Here is a 19,069-nt window from a genome sequence, read left to right as displayed (position 1 = left end):
GGACAGGTGTACCTAATAAAGTAGCCGGTGAGTGTATATATACCAGGTATGTATATATACCTGGTATATATGTCCTCCAAGGACATATATTAATTAAATACATCCAAAAGACAGTTTCTTTCTTCCTTCCTGTCTCTCTGTTGAAGTCAGAGAACATCTGTTAGCCAGCGTAGTCAGACTCCACAAGAACAACAAAGACCTGCAGCCTTCCTCTTTTATATAAAAATGTAAAAAAAACTGTGCAAGACATCTTGGCCATTAAAGTTGATTTTGATTCTGATTTCCTGCTTACAGTGTTCAGTGTATTTTCCTATTTATTTTTACAAAATCCTTCCAGAATTGAATGCCCTCAAATTGGCACCAGATCAAGCGTTTGGTGTGGCGAGGGGAGAAAAGCAGTCGTCATAAAGTATCTCCCCAACAGAGTAACAGACATGTTTTGTTGAGGATTAAGTTATGTCTTCTTCTTCTTCTTAAAAAAATAAAATAAATAAAAAATAAAAAAATAGCTAATTTTAACAAGATGCATACTTTTATTTTAATATGAACATAAGCATTCCAACAAAATAACAAAGTATGAATTTATGAGAAGAGATAAGACAGTCTTTTTATTTGAAAGTGGCAACGTTAAGATAGTTTGGTTTTACAGTTACTGTCTGTCTGGAATTCCACTCACTGATGTAATTACATCTCATCATGCTAATCTAGCTTCTACGTTTTTATACACTTTAAAAATTCAAAAACATAAAAAAGTAAAATAAAATAAACAATTTCAGTTCAATTCGGTGGGAATAAGTGAAGTAGGAAAACAAAACGAATAAAATAAGTGTAACAGCAAATGAAAGAGAACATTTTTTCTTGATACAGTTTCACATTTGCCTTCTAGCATTAAGAGTCATTTTAATTTCTCCTTGGATGGGATCCAAATGTAGGGTCCGGAGTGTTCCTCAATGACTTGTTTACACTGGTGATAAATATCATCGAAGGTGTCTCCCTGAACCAGAGCTGAAAGCAAACAGAAAAGATATAAAATGATGCAGGATTGTCAGAGTTCTAACATTTGCCCTTCCCATACACCATGAGAGGAGGGTGCAGCAGTGAGGGCAGAATCATCAACCTCTTTTCCATTCAAAGTGTCAGGACATTTTAAAAAGCCCCTGCAATGTGGTGTATGGCTTGTTGTTCCCTCCATTACCCTGGTAAACTCCTTCTCATATCTGCATCCAATTCCTGCCAACATTTGTCTGACCACGCTGATGACCGAACAATGACCAGCAGTCCCTTCGCTGACTGATATCAAAATCGGGCTGAGATCAGCCTATGGAAAAGCGGTGGATGTCAAATTCCCTGGTTACGTTTTCAATGACTACCAAACATGAGAAAATGGTCAGAAAACTAGTAGCCTTCTCTATGGAGTGCATCTTTGTAATTTGTTTTTAGCCTGAATATTTTTGAAGCCATCTTAGAGCTGATTGATCATTTACACAGTCTTGAGCAAGATGTTTTTATGACAAAGGAGTAATTGTACCAGACCCGGGCTGAAGCTTAACTGCCTCTTTAAACACTGTAAAAACAGATGTTGGAGCTTGGCCTGTTTTCCAGTGTAGTCCTGTTTCTCTGACTGTAACTAACTGGATGTGCTCTCTTTCATCCTCTGACATGGGAGCTGACTCGGAGCTCGTCTAACTGGCTTTGTGTTTCCTGGACAGAAGACTGAATGGAATTGAAATTAAGAAACAAAGACTCAGGAAAGGGACAACAATTATCTTTTTTTTCAATCCTATTACTGTGTATTATTTCCATATATATTCGCCAGAGGAAATATATAAAATATATGCAGTGCAGAAAGACAGAAACTGTTTATTCTTTAATTTTCCGTATGAAATATGCTATAAATGGCTTAATTACCCAATTTTACAAATGCTGCGTTTTGCACTAAGCATGTTACTTTATGAATGAGCTTGAGAGCTGAGAGTCTCAGGACATCCTGGCAGGCATGAGGAATCGAGCCATTGCAGCTTCAGCTTTTAATTTGTCCAAGAGATTCTAACCTATTGGACACCTTCAAGTAATGGAATGGGTTGAATTTGCGTCCTTCTGAGGTGTTTACTGCTGGCATTTAACATGGCTACACATGAAAACAGATCACCAAACGAAAATATCTTAAATGATGGAAGGTAGAGACTGTAAATAAAGTGTTGATAATTTATAGAGATATGTGTACTTTGATCCAAGATGCTGCAGCAATGAGCTTAGATAAGGTTCAGAGATCATGCGCAGTTATTTTCTTTAATTTCTAAAAGCTTTCTTTTACACATACATTTTTGAATTTTAATGTGTTTTCCCATGTTTTACAATAAGGTTTAGGTCTGTTTTATGTTTTTTTTAAATTCATATTACTAATAAAAACTTACCTGTGAAGAGTTCTCCAAACTCCCTCTCCAGTTTCAGAGCCCTGTCAAAGCTTTTCTTTGCTTGCTCCTCTGACAGCATCTTATTCATGTTCCTGTGCAGAAGTATAGAATTTAAGATAAAATGTTAGTTTTTCAGTTTATTCAGTGTTGTTACACAAATTATATTGTTCAGGAACAATGGGTCTGGAGTCTGGATAAATCTGCCTTAGAGTATGAGGCAGGGGTCGTTGGCAGGGAAACCATCCCAGGGTCAAAACGATTCAGGACTTAAAAACAGACACACTCAGTGTAAATAAAATGACTTTCAAATGCATTTTTTTGTGATAGCTTGCTATGAAGGGAGTGGATGCAAGAAGCCAAACCCCATTCCAAAGGGGTGGACCTGTTCATCCGTTTCAATTTGCATGTTTTCAAAAAAAAACAAGGCTTTGTTGGGCTTCTGGATAAAACCTGGAACTCAACGCTATTTCTGACATTTTGAACTGAAAAAGCTTCCTGGATGGAAGAGAAATGTCTTCAAACTTGGAAACAAAGTCACTATGACGTATTATGAAATTCTCTGGGACTCCGCACTGATGTTCGGCTGAATAACCCAGAGGAGAAAGCCATGCAAACCCTCTTGTCCACCGGGGTAAAAAAATTGTAATGTTAACACAATGAAGTCATAGCATCGCGGGAATAAAGTAGAGCACGAGAGCAATGCCATATTATGAGATGAGGAAGAAGTCTACACTAATGTAAACTCTTCAAGAAAACCACTCAGGCTGCAGTCTGGGTGAGCTCAGTTAATAACTCTACCAAAGTTTTAGTCTTATAACAAAAGCTTTTCTATTTCATGATATTATGACTTTACCCTCATGATGGTAAGGCTAAAAGCCCCAATATGGCCCTAATAAAAAGTCTTAATATTTAGATTTAACACATAGATAGAAGTATGTGATCAATTTTAAAATCAGATGTAGAAATAGATTAAGATATCAATGTGGATATAATAGAGCAGCATGGTGGTGCAGTTGGTAGCATTGTTGTCTTTGCAGCAAAATGTTTCTGGGTTTGATTCCTTGCCCCGCATCTGTCTGCATGGAATTTGCAGGTTCTACCTGTGCATGTGTGGCTTCTCTCCAGGTACTCTAGCTTCCTCCCACAGTCCAAAAACTGTTAGGTTAATTGTCTTCTCTAAGTTGTCTTAACGTCTGAGTGTGTGCATGTGTGCATGGTTGTGTGTCGCTGTGTTGCCCTGCTACAGACTGGCGACCTGTCCAGGGTGTACTCTGCCTCTTGACTGCTGGAAATGGGCACAGGCCCCACCGCGACACTAACCATGAATAAGCGGGCAAAGATGGATGGATGGATATAATATTTATATAAGATATAGTTATATCTTGTATTAGCAGTGGATGAGAACGCTTTGAAAGCTTTGTTTCATAAAGATATGAGACTGAGATGTAACCAGTGATATACTCACATTAGTGAACCGGGAGTCTTGGGTTTTATCAGGATAGCTATTGGATGTATTTGTGCAATTTGTAGTCGTTTAATTGCATTTCCAGAAACATCAAGAACACAGTGTTTGCCCTGAAAAGAGATAATTATTAAAAAGATTCACAAACAAGAAGTTTATCTTTAATTGTAATGACTTTTCTTTTTTCGTTTTTTGCTGACAGCACAAAATAGGAACCAGAGAAACTGAGAGAAGATTAGAAACATTACGTGTTCTTAGATTTATTTGAACATTTCTGCTTCTGCGTTGGGCAGCTAAGGTAAAGTTGAGTAAATTACATAGATTCTTACCCTTTCGGCCACATATTTTACAGACTGGAAACTTGTTCCATAAAGATTATCATTGTATTGTCCAGCCTCAATGAATTTTTGATCTTGGATGTCCCTCTCCATCTGCTCTTTGGACATCACAAACAGGTAGTCTTGTCCATCGACTTCATAGCTCCTTCTTGGCCTTGTGGTGTCTTAAGATATAAGAAAGATAATCAATTCCTAGGATATCACTATAACATTGAGGCCTGCTACAATCTGTTTAAAATCAGACAATAATACATTGCTAAAAAAACAAAGGGAACACGTAAACAACACAATAAGACTTCAATAAAGTCAAACTTCTGTGAAATCAAGCTGACTACTTAGGAAGCAACACTGATTGAAAATCGAATTCACGTTTTTGTGGAGATGGAAAAGACAACAGATGGAAATGGTTGGCAATTAGCAAGATATACTTAATAAAGAAGTGATTCTGAAGGTGGGGACCACAGACCACTTCTCAGTACCTTTGCTTTATGACTCCTGGTAGCATGACACTAACTCTACAACCAACACAAGTCGCTAAGGAATTTCAGTTCATCCAGGATGGCACATCAACGCATGCCGTGTCAAGAAGGTTTGCTGTTTCTGTGAGCATTGAGTCCAGAGGCTGAAGGCACTACCAGGAGACAGGCCAATAAACCAGGAAATGTGGAGGAGGCCGTAGGATCACTACCTTTGCTTTATACAAGGAGGAACAGGAGGAGCACTGCCAGAGCCCTGCAAAATGACCTCCAGCAGGCCACAAATGTGCATGTTTATGCACCAACGGTTAGAAACCCACTCCATGAGGATGGTATGGGTGCACAACTTCCACAGATGCATATTGTGCTCAGAGCTCAACACCGTGCAGGATGCTTGGTATTTGCCAGAGATCACCAGGATTGGCAAATACGCCACTGGTGCCGTTTTCTTGTCACGTATGTTTTTTTAAGGACATTACATCAAAGTTGGATCAGCATTTAGAGCTTTTTTTCAATAAAAGTTTGTGTGTGACTCAAAATCCAGGCCTCCATTGGTTAATAAGTTTGATTTCCATTGATGATTTTTGCATGATTTTGTTGTCGGCACATTGAACTTTGTACAGAATAAAGTATTCAACGAGAACATCTCATTCAGTCACATCTATGTGTGTTATTTGAGCGTTCCCTGAATTTTTGGAGCAATATACGAAAAACATAAAGCAGTAGAGACTTGAAGCACTGTTGAAGAGACAGAAAGGCTTCCTAGATGCTAGCAGAACCAGCTATTGGTTTGGCTACACAGATGGTAGTACCTAAATGCAAAATTAGTTGTTTTAGATTGTCATTAGCATGGTAGGACTGGAAAACTATGGGACTAAGCAGCATCTAGGTTGGAAAAAAAACATTTTAGTCTAGGTACATTCCAATCTGAACTCCCTCTATGCTCCTTGGAATCAATAAAATTGAATTAATAAAAACTTTGAATTCTGGAGCTGTTTTAAAAATTAGGAATTTTAGGATTAACAGAGTTAAAATTTATTTTCCTGCTCACTTACCTTTAGACCCTGAACTGTTAGCAGCTTTGTTGGTTACAAGAATGAGATGAAATGAAAATGTTATAAATAAAAACGTGCAAAAATAAAACTTGCTTAAAAACTTTTGAAAACATTTGAAGCACAGAGAAACCAGGCTATCTGATCAGCATCTATATAGCTTGCAATGAAGTTAATAAAAACCTGACAAACCAAGAAGAACATACGAATATGTGATGTTTGCATCACTAGTTGATTTGAAAGACTTTGATTTTCAATATGTTAAGATTAAATTGCTAACAGCGTTAACCTTCCGATTTTTTTTTTCTTTTGTACGTCAAAATCAATGGGGCCAGTTAAGGCTGTCAGCTGGCCTTCATGATTAAAAAAACATCATAAACCAAGTTACATGAAAGAACAGCTCTGTTTGATGGATAATCTTAAAAAGGTACCCCAGCAGATCAAGGAAGGTAAAAAAAACAAACAGATCAGCTACATGTGAGCATCAAATGATGTTCATTAAGAAAATGATCCAATCTCAAATTGATGGCAACATCTCTTTGCTGTACTTTTTGTTACTTTGTTATTAAACCACTTCTATTCACCTTTCTGTTGGTGTGTTGGTGGAGCATCGTATGTAGGAGTTTGCTCTGCAACCGGAGGGTTGTCAGTTCAAGCCCCAACCTCGGCTTTCAGTGTTGTTGCATCCTTGGGCAAGACACTTCACCTGCATTGCCTAATGGTGGTCAGAGGGCCTGGTGGCGCCACTGTACGGCAGCCTCGCTTCTGCCAGTGAGCCCCAGGGCAGCTGTGGCTACAATAAAGCCCACCACCATCAGTGTGTGTGTGAATGACAGCATGTAATGTAAAGGTCTTTTGCCAAGTCATCTGACTTGAAAAAGCTCTATGTAAGTACAGTCTTTTTGCAGGCGTTGTGTTGTTTTCTGTTTTTCTATTCCTCTCGGTTGTTTCAGGTGCGGAGGCAAACTTCCTGAAGCTACTGTTTAGTTTATGTGTTGCTTATTCTCTTTTTCTCGCCGACTTTTTTTCTCTTCGTTGATCTCCCTCTCTTCCCCCTTAATTCTTATCCCCTCTCCCTTTCTAACCCCCCCTCTCTGTCTAATGTGTCCGTTGCATATATTTTTATTGCCTTAAGCCTTTCCAATAAAGATTCATACATAAACACACTCCATGATTAATACATTGTGAAAACAACTATAATGAGCTAGGACAGGGGTTTGCAACCTTTCATATCCAAAGAGCCATTTAGCCCCGAATCCGACCAAGTAAAAGTTGTTTAGGGCCTCAAAATATAACCTGACTTTTTTTTTAAAAAGCCTATTTTTTTAATATCTCATATGGGAAATTAGTTGCCAACAAATTACGTATTTTTTAGCTTTTAAACTAATATTGAACGCATAAATTCCAAGCTAATTCAAAGAAAAATGCTTCTAAAAACATATTTCTGGTTCTTTTAATGTCATTCTTTTCCATCTTGTGTTTATTTCCATCTTGTGTTTAAGAAAACATTTAAGACTAGTACATTATTTAGCTCTTTATATATATTTTAGCCACTATTAAGAGCCGCTGTAGGGGGTCCAAAGAGCCGTATGTGGCTCTGGAGCCGCAGGTTGCAGACCGCTGCTCTAGGACATCAATTCCTAAAGCTTAATCTGCAAAACTGGACATCGAATGTCTCCCAGGCTGGAACCAAGTTAAGATAAATTAAAAATTCAAGCTTTCTGCATTACATAAACACATAAAACGCAATAACTCAATTACTAATTACTGCTTGTCTGTTCACTGCCAGCTGTAAGACCTCATTTGTAATGGCAACTTACGTGGAACACAAGAACCAAACTTGCTTGGAAACTCTGCAATCAGATCTTCATTGATTTTGTCCTTCAGGGGTCCAAGAATTATGACTGGTCTGGCATAATTAACTGAAGAGGAAAAAAAAAAAAGAGTTTGCTCCTGTTACATATCCTTAAATCTAAGCAGACTTACCATTTCATCCGTCTTCCATGAAATTAAATGTTCTGTACTTTTATTGAATTGTCAGAAAAAATCAGCCCTTCTTTTTGAAATCCCACTTACATAGGGTTAAAACAGTTTTCCCAACATGGACTGTCTTTGAGAGGCAAAAACAAAACAAAAGACCAGTATAAACATCAGGGTGGGGAAGCACAGTGGTAGCAATGGCAAAGTAATGTTTGTGCTGTCCTCTGAAGGGAGTAGTACACACCGTTGTAGGAAATCTTCAATTTCTTAGCAATTTCTTGCATGTAATAGCCTTCATTTCTAAGAACAAGAATAGACTGTCGAGTTTCAGATGAAAGTTCTCTTTTTCTGGCCATTTTGAGCATGTAATTGACCCCACAAATGTGATGCTCCAGAAACTCAATCTGCTAAAAGGAAAGTCAGTTTTGTAGCTTCTGTAACGAGCTAAACTGTTTTCAGATGTGTGAACATGATTGCACAAGGGTTTTCTAATCATCAATTAGCCTTCTGAGCCAATGAGCAAAAACATTGTACCATTAGAACACTGGAGTGATAGTTGCTGGAATTGGGCCTCTATACATCTATGTAGATATTGCACCAAAAACCAGACATTTGCAGCTAGAATAGTCATTTACCACATTAGCAATGTATAGAGTGTATCTCTTTAAAGTTAAGACGAGTTTAAAGTTATCTTCATTGAAAAGTACAGTGCTTTTCCTTCAAAAATAAGGACATTTCAATGTGACTTACATGTCATTGTTTCTGGTCATTAAAAACAGTACATGTATACCCACTTGTCCAGGGACCATTACACTACTGCTGGCACTGAAGTCATTCTGTGGGACTGATAACCACTAATAATGACCATTTATTGTGATGATAATGAAGCGGTTGGTTGTAGCGCTCACTAGTGTTACTGGTGGCTACACATAGTTTGACAAACCTCTCTTCATGAAGCTGAAAACTCTTGAGTTTCCCTCCTTTCATGGTTAACAAGGTAGAGTTTTAATTAAACCCGCTTTGTGAAATAGACTGGTTTCCCGAAGGTTCCATTTGGAGACTCCAAATGGTGTCACAAAGAGATCTTGCAATTGTTTTGTGTTCAAACACTTAAAAGCTACATTGTGAATACAATTAAAGGAGTCTTGAGTGCAGAAATTAAACTTTTAGCATGTCTTCTTCATAAAGACACAAAGCTCTGGCATGTAAGCCAAAGGGTCAACAAACAGCAATTGATTTCATTTGGGGATGCATTTTGAGTGAGGCATCATTGATGGTTTTGGTGTGGCCAGTTAATAGGCACCTTGGGTCTGCAGGTGGAGGAAATAAAGCAGTGATGACAGGAAGACTAGAAAACTCCAATAGCAATAAAACAGAAAACAGAAGATGAGAGTTTAATGATTGAGAATTTCCTCAGTCAACAACTGGATTGCCAAACTGGGTTTAACTGACAGGGCTGTTTTATAGCTTGACCAGACATCCCATTTTTCCCGGATATGTCCTCAATGAATTTTCCTCTGGTTATTGTTTTCTTCTGTTTGTTATTCAGTGAACTTACTTTCTTGGCGTAAAACAGATTCATATGAGAGACCTACATCCTCTTGACTTCCTGGAGAGATACAGATAGAAAATATTAGGACGAAAATGTTAAACTTTTGTAAATTAAGTCAAATAAATATAATTTCTTAAATTTCAAACTATAAGAACTACATTTAAAATGTCCCTTTATGTTGAAAATATCAAAGAAACACAAAAAAGAACAGAAAAAAAATTGAAATTCAAACCAAATGCAAAAAACTTTTCTGTGGGCTGAAACACACTGGTAGTGGTATATGCAGTGTATGCAGTTCAGTGCAGTGAGGAATGCTCTGATTTTTATATTGGAGAAACCAAACAACCTCTCCACAGGTTCATGGCTCAACATAGGAGAGCGCCCTCCTCAGGACAAGACCTGGCAGTACATCTACACTTTATGGACAAAGGAAATTGTTTTGATGACCAGAATGTTCACATTTTGAAAAAAGAAGACAGGTGGTTTGAAAGGGGGGTGAAGGAAGACATTTATGTTAAGAAAGAAAAAACAACCTTAAACAGAGGGGTTGAAGTCACATTTCAGCTGTCAAAATCCTACAACGCAGCGATAGAGTTGATTCCTTTCCGTTATTATAATCCTCATCGCCGTTTCGGGGACCAAGACATCTCACCTGGTCTACCAAGCCGACAATGGCCCTAATGACTCCCCATTTTCAGAGGCATCGGCCCATAGCGGGTTATTGCAGCCAAACAAAGCCGTTATTCCCGTTATTCCAGTTCAATTTGTATGATTTCTATGCCAAAACAATGCTTTGTTGGGCTTCTCTATAAAGCTTGGAACTTATTACTAATTCAGACATTTTGAATTGAAAAAGCTTCCTGGATTGGAAGAGAAATGTCTTCAAGCTTGGAAAACAAAGTCCAGTGTTTTTTGTTTTTTTTTGGATGCTCGACAAACAGAAACGAGTTAGAAACTAAAGAGTCAACTGCCTAACCAGGTAGTCAGGAGCACCACACGATACTGTACTCTTACTATTACTTTGTACCCACTCGCGCTTCCCTTAAGAAACAGACTAGTAATCCGCAAAAATACTCGAATGGTTCTGTTGTCATGGGTTGAATCAGAGATGGACAAGAAGCATTAAGAGTTAAGGCAACCAGCGGATCAGTTTATGGCCTTTGTGTGAAGAAGAATTTTATCTTCAATATGAATAAAGCAAGGAGAATAACTATATTTAATGAGAAAAAAGTAACAGGTGAAAGACTTGTTCTATCATGGGAGAAAAAGTTTACATGGTAGAGCAACATACATACCTTTGGGTTGACCTATACAACAAACAGGACTGGAGACACAACTGTGAAGCCATTTACAAGAACATAGTGAGCAGACTGAGCTTTGAGAAGGTTTATGTCCTTTAGTGTTTTCAACAGCTTCTATAAGTTGTTGTGGAGAGTGTGATATTCTGCCATTTGCCATTGGAGTAGCAGCATCAGAATACATGGCCAAAAGACACTCAGGGAGCAAAAAAAGAAGACCAGATCTGTTCTGGAATTACTTCTAAAGTTTATTTTGTTTCCATAAAATGAAGAATATTGACACCCTTTGGTAATTTCTTTATCGATCCTAGAAAAATGGTACAGCCATCAATATCTCCAGTGTATTTAATAAACCTAAACAATTATTCCCTTCAGAATTCATTCGGCATTTTTAATTGTAAGGGTTTGATTGTTTGAACCAATTTGCGGACAGATGCCAGGACTCCCTTATGAGACAACTCAGGAATCAGGACAGGATGTGGGTCCACTTGGATTCGCTCAGGTACATGAAAATGAGTCGGCTTATCCTAGAAGGGCTCCGGGAACTCAGGTTATCATCATCATCATATGATGATGATAATGACAATCATGGTGATGAGGATGATGACAGAGCCAGGAGTGTAGATGATGACAATGATGATGATGAAGAAACTTATAGGGCCCTTCAGAGAGAGATCAGCCAACTCTGATACAGACAGAGGAACTGGGTTTGCAGGGATGTCAATGGTGATAGAGACCTTGTGACCGGTCCTGCAGCATATGGATGACTTAGGCAAGCGGAAGGTGTCAGGTGGACCTGAGGCAGATGCAGAGGCATTGAGCTGACCCTCAGAGACAGAGCCATCATAGGCAGAAGCCTTAGCCTCACTATCAGAGGCAGAGGAGTGTTGAGGACCCTCAGAGGCAGAGGTTTTGTAAATTCGCTTAGTGACACAAGCAGAAGTATTAGAGACAGAATCTGAGGTGTCAGAAAAACCCAAGTGGTTGTTGAGACCCTAAAAGAAAGAAGCTGCGTTGTTGTTAAACCCATTCAAGATAAGAGCAGAGGTGTTGTGAAGACCCTCAGAGCAAGACACCATGTTGCCCTTTGGATATAGCATCAGTTAAAATAATGACAGGGCCCTCGTTGGCTACAGATCACTGCTTGGACCTGAAAGTGATGATTTCTGCCACGGTTCTCTGGTAGACAAAATCATTTCCCCCATTGCTCCTTTAATGTCACATAAAAGGAAGAATTTCCCCCATTCGTCCAACCAGGACTTCAGCCTATAACCCAAGATAAACCATCTCCAGGGGAGACTGTTAGCATCTTGTAGTCACTGAAACAGTACTTTGCTACGCTTACGTCGTACAATTGAAATTGTGAGACTAAACTGCAGAGCTAGGCCAATGACTGTGACAGCAGCAATGGGTGGTTCAGCAACAAACCTGGAAGGTTCTGATGCTGCTGTAGCTGTATAAAAAAGCACTGCTGTTGACTTGCAGTGTCCAGTAGCTGTAAAAGTGCATTATTCAAATTTAGACTTGCAAGATCCATCTGGTGCAGAACTAGAGGGTTTATGACATTGGTGGACCCTGTGGTGAGAAGGAAAAGGCAGCAATCTGGAGTTTATGTCAGTCTGCACTGCGGAGACAGACTGTATGTTTAGATGTGCTGCCATTAAAAAGAAGCTGGCATGCTGAGATACACTGTTGATAAGCTGTGAAGGATGCTTTAGTCAATAAGTCTATGCAATCAGGTGTTTTTTGTCATGATCTTGGATCATCAAACAAACAGTTTGACAGCTGGCCTAATTGCTCACTTCATTCAACTGTCTAAACCTTCACGGTTGTTCATTACTGCTCATTTAATCCACCTGCTGCTGCTTCTATTCATACGGCTCAGTCCCAGCCATCATGGCCAGATTTTTGACACTGATGCTCCTGTTCATGTTCTCTTCTCAGGGGCCAGGTGAAAGAGGGTTTCGTGGTGTTTCTGATTTCCTGATCCTGATCTACCTGTTAACCACCGAGCGTGCCCTGTTCCTGTCTTGGCTCAGTGGAGAGAGCGTTTTTTTAGCGTTCTGTAGTGTTCCTGATATCCTGACCTATTCTGCCTCTCGACCACTGTACCTGGCTGTTCCCATGTGAATTTTCTGTCTGCACTACCTATGGGGTCCTGGAACCCTGAGCCAGCCTGTTCTTGTTTCGATCGGTATCCCTGACCTGCTCTCATTACTGCATGTTCTCTGGGGCTGCAGCATCTGGGACACTCTGGGTGCTCCTGCCACATCTCATTGTCAACCCACCGGCTGAATACTACCTCGTTTTCTGGAGAGATGGACTGTTGAACCAGGTTAGTGACTTGAATGGATAATCAACCGTCAGATTATCATGGTCACTAATCTGTGTTTTTCTCTTAAATCAGAGTTTCCAGTGATGGGCGGTAGCCGCTGATACTGCGGATCCACAGCCCGATCTTGATTACTGGGTCCTTCTGCCCTGCACCATGACAGTTTTTCTTAGATAGAAACTTTTGAACCAATTTGACTGGATGATCTGGTTGAATTGCAAAGTGCCTTGAGAGGAAGTGTTGTGAATTGCTATATAAATTAAATTGAACTGAATTGAACTGGAGATGGGATCTGATTGGTCGTGGGCAACAACCCAGACAGGGACCGACGTGACCGTAGATTAACCCTTGTTTTTTTTGTTCCAGACCAAAGTACAGACAGAAACTAGGAAGAAGCATGTTGAGTTGATGACTTTAATAAAATGAGTTTGCAAAAGCGCATAAATTTGGACTGGACACAGTAGACAAAAGTAGAGGATTCAGTGAAGAACAAAAGTAACCCGACTACTTCAATAAAGCAGCGCACAGGTGGAGCAGAGAGTGATTAAAGGGGCATAGACGGGGAAAACACAAGGAACAACCTATCCAATAATACAGAAAAAATCTCTTAGGAAACAATGGTTAGACATATAGAGCATAATACAGAGAAAGGTGCTGAAAATCTTATAAAAATGATGTAACAGACAGAGAATGACATGAATTGATCAATCAGGATAAAACATTCAATTAGAGATGTGATGTACTAGTAGTATATAGTGTCATATTGCCCCATAATCCATTAAGGGTCAGCTTACCATGGTATAAACCTTAACTTGCTCATACATACACTTAAAAAAAAATAATTAGGACTATACAATATATGTCTGAGACCCCAGCAGGGATAAGCATGATGGATGGATGGATGGATGGATGGATGGATGGATGGATGGATGGATGGATGGATGGATGGATGGATGGATGGATGGATGGATGGACGGACGATATATGTTCAGTACACTCGGTAGGGTGGTTCTGCTGAACATAAGTGAGATATCCTCTCTGAACCAACTTACTTAATGTTCTGGTCCCATACCCATCATCACATATTCCAACGATGTCCTATCGATCATCCAAAAAGATCCGGAGAAGAAAATAAAAAAGAGAGGGGAAAGCTGCAGCATTTTCAAAATGTTGGAGGCACTGCTCCTGCAAATCTACTTCTGTAATAAATAATACATGTAGCTGACAGGGGATCCACATACAACACAAGATCATTGGCCAAATGGAACTAAATCTTAACGAAGGCTAGGTGGAAAGTAGGTGACCTGTCAACGTATGGGAGAAAAATAAAGATGATCACAATGATCAGTCTGTTACAGCAAACATGGAAAATGATCAGCAATAAAAAAACAAGACCAAGAGTTTAAGCAGTTTTTCTCACTGCAAGGCTTATACAGACAAAGGAGATGAAGACTACACTGAACCTGTGTGGAGGTGCTTGTGTGTCTGAGCCTACTTACGCTGTACATCGCTGCCATCTTGCTGACCCTCTTTGTTTTTGTAGAATGGGGGTTTTCGTGTAAAGGTGAAGTGCTTTTTTTGCTTGTCAGTGAATGACTGAAAAGGAAAACATGTGGCATGCAGGCATGACTGTCAGCTTCATGCAGACAAAGCAGATGTTTGCACTGCAAAAATGTAATTCTAAATAAGTTGTTTTTTTCTTAAAATCGGTGCATTTTTTAAATGAGGAGGAAAAGGTGAGACATGTTGCCAATGGAACAAGACAATATACACAATCTTATTCCAAGTGCAAATTATCTAATAATTTTATTTTAAGAGTAAAAATATGCATTCCATTGGCAAATCATCTTATTTACCTACTCAAATTAAGGTGAAATACACCTAATTTTAGAGAAATTTACTTATTTCTACATGGCTTTTGCAGCATGCAAGAACGGGGACATCAAGTTGTTTTAAAAACTTTGCTTCTTTTGGATTTAGAGGTGCCATCAATTCACTGGCAGCACATACAGAAGAGTAGGCTGACAGGTGGGGCCGATTGTAAAAGACAATCTGGTGAGTAAATTACTGTGGCTCAGGTGGGAGTAAAGCATTGAAGTAAGTAGAGGCAAAAATTACACTTCATTAAATTGCTTTTATGCTTATGTTTTTTTCTTAAACAAAGTGTATATCCTGCAGCATCACTAATGCAGGTTAGTTAATAGATGTCCCATTCTTTTACTATTTTTTTCATTTTTCTGTCCATAACTATGTGCCCAATTTGCCCTGTTCATCAGAAATAATCAAAGACTAAAGTTTTTACACAAGAATAAAATCAGGATTTTTACTAGAGCAACATCAGTTCATCCCCTTTTGTTCTTGGATAGATACTCATAACTGATAAACTAGCTGATTGTGTAATACCACTAGCTGCAAACATTAAATGTGTTACATCTTCTTTTTTGGGAAACATGATTGTTTTACAAATAGTTTTTACAGCTGGAATTTTGTTGCCCTTTAACTTAAGGTCACGTCCCAGAGGGGACGAATGAAATCAAATCAAATTTTTGAATGCAATATATGTGATTTTATTATGAAACATTAGCGAGAAAAAAAAAATGGGATGAATTAGCTTTGGTGAATAGATCATATTTTTAATTCCTAACGCCCAGCCCTGGTAAATGCATGAGTTTGAGTTGCTTGCAGATCACCTGTGGAAAACCACTATTTCTAACTGCAGGATGTAATTAAGGAAAAATCAGGCAGGTGGCTTAAATTTATACTGATATTTAACTACTGGCACACTTTATTTATTAATAAACAAAATTATTACATAGAAGACCTACTAAGGGGGTTCCTTTTTTTGCTTTTTAAAATCAGACTTTTATTACAATTCAAATAATGAAACAAATAAAAATCTTTGGTTAAATTAATTGAGATTTGACTGCAGTAAAAAATATATATTTATTGATAATATTTAATTAAATATTTGAAGTTTATCTTGTCTATATATTGTTTTTTAGGTGTTTTCAATAACGTATTTTTAATGATTATTATTATTATTTTTTTTTTTTACCATTTTGAAAATGTGTTAACAAAAACACAACAAACCTCACCAGAGGCACTTTTCATCAAGCTTAGCCAATTTTCTGGGCAAAGTTATTTTCTGAGAATGAAAGGCGTGTCTAAATTCATACTTTAACTTTTTTTTCTTCTTTTTGTATCTGGCTATAACCTTATATTTTCAGCCATGTGGCGACCATGCTGCTGTGTTTTGGATTGTTCTACTGCAGAGCCAACGGCCCAATCCCAAACCGGCCCCTAAGCATTAAACACCCACCCAATCTAATCGGTTTTGCATACTCAAATTGAAAAGCAAATTACTAAGGAACTGTAAAGCCACATTATATGTGTGATGCATCATTGAAAGCTAACATCTTCTCGTTTCTGAAAATATAAATGAAAATTGGGTGAGTAAAACACAGCCTAAGCTACATCAGTTCAAACATGACTCAAAGTTGTTTATTTTATTATTGAAAAATAGTTTTTTCGATAATAGTTTTTTTTTAACAGCAGTAATAAAGACATGCTTGAGAATAGGTATGTCTCCTTGTATTACATTTGTTCTACATCATGTCAATCACAAATGCAGAAAATTTCAGACCTCTGGCTACAATAGTTCCAGAGCTGTGGGGCTTTGAATGTTTGCTGTCACCAGCATCTCCAAACCTGTCCAAATGTAAGAAGGTGCTTTTAAAAAAAAGACTTTTATTTGAATGAATAGATGAATTTTTAATGAAATAGCAAATGTTTGTGCACAAAGCTGCAGCCACGCACATACGGTGTCACTGTGTTGGCATAGGAATGACTGTTTTCCTTTTTCATTGGAGGGAGGAGGCCATTTAATTCACGTTTATACCCCCCACATACAATCCTGGCATCTTCCACAGCTGTGAGACTTCATGAGGAGTCAAACTTGATAAATCTGCTACAAGTTTTCTTTTAAATTGAGCAAAAATCCATAATTACAGAAATTACAAAAAGTTGTCCAGGTTTTGGGGAAGTAAAGCAGCTCAGAACCTTCACAGTGAAACCACCACTGGATCTTTTAAAGAGATGATGTTTAGGACTAATACTAAACTGTTAGTATTATGTCAGATAGAAAAGAAAATTCAAAATATTTTATGTTAGTTTTTGTGACAATGTCCGTTCCATACACATTTTTCTATTCTAATATTTTAGGTTTTGTTGCAATTCTGCTAATCATTTTACACAAAATGCTGCTGCTGTTTTATTTTTGTACCTCTTCTGAACCTATGCAACAAAAAAAATAAATAAATAAAAACATTTTATTCTATAATGCTACTTGAATACCAATCACTATCAGTCTTAGATATAACATGAAACTCAACTTCCAAAAGCTTTTACTTTTATCTCATCTGTTTCATCCTCGGTATTCACTGGAGTTTATTCAAGTCTCTAGCATTTTAATCTTTAAAGGAAAAGTCTGGTCCCCTTTGGTATACAAACTTTGGTAAGTACTTTAAATTATTACCAACTTTTCAATAAATGATCAGTGTTTTTAATTCAGAGTAATTTTCATGTGAATGTGCTTTACTGGAGGCATCCATGTTTGTCAAAGAACACTACTGCCACCTACTGGTTTGTGACATCACGGTGCGGTTGATCAAGTCCCAGTGCTGTATCTGGTGTTTGTCATCTTGAAAACATTCTTCTTCCAAATATTGGCTACATATTACGGGTTTTTTCTCTGGCCAGAAGTTCGATGGCAAATCCTCCCTCTTCAAGTTGGAGATCCAACGACCAACCCGTCCTTGGAGGATCAGAATCAGAAAGGTGGAATAACTCTTTTTTTTCACTTTTCCCCGATGTATTCCAGCATCCAGCTGCCATGCACGTGGGCATTGTCAGTTTCACTATAGCTCTGGTGAATTTCAATGGTGAAGTCCTCTGGAAATCTTCAATAATTGTTGTTGATTGCAGATGTGTCTAGTAGTTCCCATTGATTCTGCTTGTAAAGCGGGGAGAATGGCGCTAGGCTTACCGCACCGTGACGTCACTGCTGGAAGATGGCAGGAGGGAGGGGCTACTATATCTGGGCAAAAATGGCCGCTCCCACACTCAGTGATCGCCACGAAAACCATATGTTTTTTATTGATTAATACTTAATTCATTAAATCACTACGAACATATTAGTTTTAGGTATAAATAATGATCCATTGATTATTCCTTGCTGACCGGGACTTCTCCTTTAAATAAAAAAACTTATGAGGAATTTTGAAGGCTGCTTTGCTGTAAAATTTTGGGTTGTTTTGTACAGTAACACCTTAGCTGCATTGCTGATCTGCGCTGGTATGCATGATCTGCTTTTCTCAGTGGCATTTGAAAAGTCTCTTTTTATCACTTTCAAGACTGGAAGATGTCTATGACTTTGTCTATCTACATTTAGTCGAAGATGTTTCTTTTATTTTGATTTCTCAGCTGTCAGAAAGCTTATATTTAAAACATTTATCACATCTTCAGGTAAATAAATTCATTTATTCAGGACAAAATGAACAAGGCAGTTACTTTTTTCCAGAGTACCAGTTACGTTTGGATATCTTTTTTTTTTATTATAATATGAAATCTTCCTAAACTGCTTTATTAAAATTTGTTTGATGATCTGAAAAATCAAAAATACAGAGCTGGGAAGTGTTTCAGAGAACTGTATGTTTAGCAAGTTGTAACTTATTTATTTGCACCATAGAAACAGAAAATGCAAATACAATAAATACAATATGATAAATCTGTAAATATAATTTTTTTTAAAAACCTTTTATGTTTGGTGAAGGTCCCAACTGTTTTGTTTGCTTAAAAGGCATAGAGGTCAAAAGTCACCAAGGCAATTTTATCCAATTATGTGTTTTTCAAGAAGTACTAATGGTACTTCTTGATGTTCCACAAGTGCTTAACAGGAGCGCCACAAAACTTCGGTTTATTAGTTGTGAAAAGTTTAGGAATGATTTTAGCAAAGCAGGTAGGATATTATAAAAAATAAATAAAAATACAACAAAACAATGAAAAAATGATACCACAGAAAATGATTGTCTGAACGATAAACTGGTGGTACACTATGATTTGCAGAGTGCAAAAGCATAGCTTATTCCCCTTCACAGGTTGATGATT

At 38.0% G+C, this 19,069-nt stretch overlaps 1 protein-coding gene across 1 annotated transcript in view; it reads right to left on the bottom strand.

Moving 5' to 3' along the window:
• Positions 1-879: 879 nt before the first annotated feature.
• Positions 880-19,069, bottom strand: part of LOC107100026 (disks large homolog 2-like) — a gene marked incomplete at its 5' end in the record, with an annotated part of 74,273 nt that continues 56,083 nt past the window's right edge. Inside the window, 8 exons of the mRNA XM_015398363.1 lie at positions 880-1,005; positions 2,415-2,506; positions 3,880-3,989; positions 4,206-4,378; positions 5,746-5,769; positions 7,563-7,664; positions 9,281-9,331; positions 14,404-14,500. Coding sequence (XP_015253849.1) covers positions 896-1,005; positions 2,415-2,506; positions 3,880-3,989; positions 4,206-4,378; positions 5,746-5,769; positions 7,563-7,664; positions 9,281-9,331; positions 14,404-14,500 — 759 coding nt within the window. The remainder of the gene's footprint in view (positions 1,006-2,414; positions 2,507-3,879; positions 3,990-4,205; positions 4,379-5,745; positions 5,770-7,562; positions 7,665-9,280; positions 9,332-14,403; positions 14,501-19,069) is intronic.

Source organism: Cyprinodon variegatus, unplaced genomic scaffold (genome assembly GCF_000732505.1).
Source record: "Cyprinodon variegatus isolate N-32 unplaced genomic scaffold, C_variegatus-1.0 Scaffold931, whole genome shotgun sequence".
In the NCBI taxonomy this organism is placed as follows: Eukaryota; Metazoa; Chordata; class Actinopteri; order Cyprinodontiformes; family Cyprinodontidae; genus Cyprinodon; species Cyprinodon variegatus.
Note: the sequence above shows the minus strand (reverse complement) of the source record. Positions and strands in the feature narration are given on the sequence as shown.